The following is a 3,862-nucleotide window of genomic DNA, read 5'->3' as shown; positions in this document are numbered from 1 at the left end:
AATTTTTATTAAAAAATACAGAAAAATTTTAAAAAATTAATTTTTTTTTCTATAAATACCTAACCCTCATCTTCCACCTTACACCACATTTCAATCTTAGCGGAAATCTATTCAAAAAATAGTACGTTCGGATAATGACACGTGGCGTGACGAGATTGGTTAAAAATCCTATCCGAAATTAAAACTATTTTTTTAATTATTTTATTAAAAAATAATTTAATATTTTAATTGGACTGGGTGCCAGCGCATTTTGTAGGGGTGGAGATCGTTTGTGCTAGCGCATTTTTAGACTAGGTGCCAGCACATTTTTTTTTGGAGTGGAGATGCTTTGGCCTATTACTGTTCATTAAGTCTGTTACTGTTCAATTAAGTGGATAAATGGGCTGGATGCTGGCGCAAAGTGGATAGGAGTAGAGTTGCTCTTACAAAATAAAGATGGTAAAGGAACCAGAAAAGCTGTTAGATATCATTATCAACACCTTGAAAAGGTGTGTGTGAAAGAGGTAGCCTTCCTCGAGAGTCACCTCTCTATCAAACCATCACTAATCATGTATAGATCCCTAGCTGATTACCCACTCTTATAATAAGTGCTTAAAAAGTTACTCCTAAAACGTAGGAGAGAGGGCTAGGAGTACTTCCTTCTCTAAGCGTTTTATGGTGGATTTACAAAATTTTATATTTGTGATCGAAACTATTCATATTATATAACTTAATAAGTAAAAATAATATGTAAAGAAAAATTAATAAAATTAAAATTATTTGGTCATCAAATTATATAAACAAAAATATTACGTATCATATGTCTGATTTGCTACAAATTACCATATGGCAATAGCCTACAACTTGGGTGGTTGCTTAAATTTTCCATTTTAATTCCCTTTTTTTTTTTTTTTTTCCTTTTTCTTTCTCTTTAAATTCGTAGTTTCGTGTCCACATGGAAAAACTCACCCATCAATTATCAGTAGTCTCTGTCTGCACACGCACTGTACCTTTTTATGGACCAATAAGTAGTTACCTTATCTATAGACTTGCAGGAATACAAGTGGAGTCAAATTTCTGTGCCTGTGAAGTGTGGCTTTTGGTAGCGTTTATTGGGGTTTGGAATCTGGATGTAGATTGCAATGCAGAGTTTTGGGGATCGGCGGCAGCAGCACAAGTATCAGAACTGTGACAGCAACGGCCACAGCTAGAGTAAAAGCAACGCAACCAATACAATTTGCAGAAAATAATGCAAAACAAAAAGAGAGAATAATTACAATGGGAATGAAGGGCTGTGGTGGAGAGATTGTGCAAGTCCAGGGCGGCCACATTGTTCGATCCACCGGACGCAAAGATCGTCACAGCAAGGTTTACACCGCCAAAGGCCCCAGAGACCGCCGTGTCCGGTTGTCCGCCCACACTGCCATCCAATTCTACGATGTTCAAGACCGTCTTGGATACGATCGACCCAGTAAAGCCGTCGACTGGCTCATCAGGAAAGCCAAATCTTCCATTGACAAGCTCGCTGAGCTTCCACCTTGGCATCCTATCACTACTAGTAACCATGCTGCCGAGGCTGATGATCCGTTTCGATCATCGAATCCAAATCCAAATGAAATGGTAATTGCAGCAGCTGAGCCGCAGTCAGAGTCCTCAGCCGGCTACAACTTTAACTTTGAGCTCCATAGGCAAAGGCAATCAGACAACGATTCGAACTTCAACATTCCGCCATCTCTGGACTCAGACAATATAGCTGACACTATGAAATCCTTCTTCCCCACAAACACTAGTAGCAACGCCGCTGCTGCTTCCTCCGTCGGCGATTTCCAAAGCTATGCACCCGATCCCCATCTTATTTCAACAACCACCCAAGACCTCGGCCTCTCTCTCCACTCCTTCCAAGACCAAAGCCTAAATATTCATCACAATCACACACATACCCAGCAGTCCTCTCAAACCCTTTTCGCCGCCGCAATGGGAATTGGACTTGACTCCTCCAGTTATCAGAGAATGGTGGCATGGAGCAATGAAAACAGAGGACTTGATGGTGGCTTTGTATTCAACTCACACTCACACTCATATGCTCAGCCTCAGCCTCACCACCATGGGGGTACCCTTCAGTCCAGTTTTACGCCATCAGTTTCCGCCCGCGCTTGGCAGCAGCAGCAGCAGCACTCTTCAATCTTCGGCACCCGCTTCGGCGCCTCTGATGGCAGCTCGCCTGTCTTCTGCATTCAAGGAGAGGAGGCTGAGAACGGTGTTGTTTCAGATCGAACGGCTTCCACTTCCTCTCCCAATTCCACCCGCCAGCTTTGACATGATCATCTTCATTTCCCACTAGGTACGCCATTCCTTTGAGTTACCAAACGAGTTTTCAGTTTTCAGAAATTGATTATCAAACGGCCCATATCAAATTCAAACTCTTGGCTGGCTTATTCATACAGTTCCTGTTTGCTACTTTAATTAGTTACTAAGCTTGTTGGCAGAAAACTAATAACATAACATTTTTTTTCCTTCTTGTTTGTGCAGATTCTACCTAGTTAAGAAAGATTGAGTCCAACTGAATGATCTGCCGAGGAAGGAACAGAAAAGAAAAGTATCTGGTTTGGATTTCAAACATTCCTTTCTTCTTATGTTATATTAATTGGATTCCACTCTTGTTTTGCTTAAAATAATTTGATGGCAACTTACTGTTTATTTAAGTGGGGCTGATCTGTTCTGTTGGCTCAATTTTTTTTTCTTTTTCTTTGAGAAAATGCTATGTTTTTAATTACTTGTAGTGGATGTGACATATAGAACGAGGATGTTTCCGTACTTTATGGTTATTTTACTGCTTATGATCCAGACATAATGGTTCAAATGTTCTACAACAGAAATGTTGGTTCATGCTTTTTTCTTGGTAATAAGCACATTCTAGTCAATGGCTTCCTTCATCCTCCCCTGTTGTGGAAACTGGAAACAAGCTTCCTTCCACAACCAAACTAACCTCCTTTTCTGACATATGAAATCCTTTTGATCTCTTTTTTTGGGAAGTGTTATTGGCACTTCAAAAATCTCATTCTACACTCTTCATAAGTGTATTTTTCTTTCTAAATATAGAAAGTTTAGAGTGTAGAATGAGATTTTTGGAGTGCCAATAACAATTATTTTTTTATTTTTATTTTTTAAGATTTAGAAATACAGTCACTGAGTCCCTCGAGCAATACTTGAACCTGCCCAAGTTTGCTCCATCCCCAACAAATTGTTGAAATTCTAGCACTAGAAAAACTGGGACAACAAGTCTTTAACAGGCTCGAAGTTTGGCTAGCAACTCCAGCGTTAGAGCCCTCCCCCCAGGTTATTCACTATTCAATCCACCTGGTGAACAGTAACTGCCCTTAATGAACAGTAATCGCCTTTTGCATCTCCACCGTTACACTTCAATAGCCCTGTTGGCAATAAAATATTAGTATTTTATTTATTTATAAAATAATACAAAATATTTTTAATTGTAATTTCGGATAAGATTTTTAATCGTTCTTATTGCACCACTTGTCATAAAATCCGAAAAGACAATTATTGGGGATGGATTTCCGATAAGATTTTTAATAGTACTCCTTGCGCTACATGTCATTATCCGAAAATACAATTATTGGTGATAGATTTTTGATAAGATTATTAACCAATCACGTCGCGCCACGTGCCATAATCTGTTTACAATTTTTGAGGATAGATTTCCATCATATTTTTAACGAATGATTGCATGCCACGTGTCATTATCCGAAAATACAATGATTGGTGATGGATTTCTGATAAGATTATTAACCAATCACGTCGTGCCATGTGTCATAATCTGTTTGCAATCTTTGATGATAGATTTCCATCAGATTTTTAACGAATGACG

At 39.0% G+C, this 3,862-nt stretch overlaps 1 protein-coding gene across 1 annotated transcript; it reads left to right on the top strand.

Moving 5' to 3' along the window:
• Positions 1 to 1,010: 1,010 nt before the first annotated feature.
• Positions 1,011 to 2,823, top strand: LOC103947913 (transcription factor TCP4). The gene is made up of 2 exons (XM_009358881.3): positions 1,011 to 2,320; positions 2,509 to 2,823. Exon 1 carries the CDS (start codon positions 1,258 to 1,260, stop codon positions 2,293 to 2,295), a length of 1,038 nt encoding a protein of 345 aa, XP_009357156.2. The 5' UTR covers positions 1,011 to 1,257; the 3' UTR covers positions 2,296 to 2,320; positions 2,509 to 2,823.
• Positions 2,824 to 3,862: the final 1,039 nt, after the last annotated feature.

This window comes from the organism of the source record quoted next, unplaced genomic scaffold, assembly GCF_019419815.1.
Source record: "Pyrus x bretschneideri cultivar Hongxiangsu unplaced genomic scaffold, Pyrus_bretschneideri_v1 Contig41, whole genome shotgun sequence".
NCBI classification, from domain to species: domain Eukaryota; kingdom Viridiplantae; phylum Streptophyta; class Magnoliopsida; order Rosales; family Rosaceae; genus Pyrus; species Pyrus x bretschneideri.
Note: the sequence above shows the minus strand (reverse complement) of the source record. Positions and strands in the feature narration are given on the sequence as shown.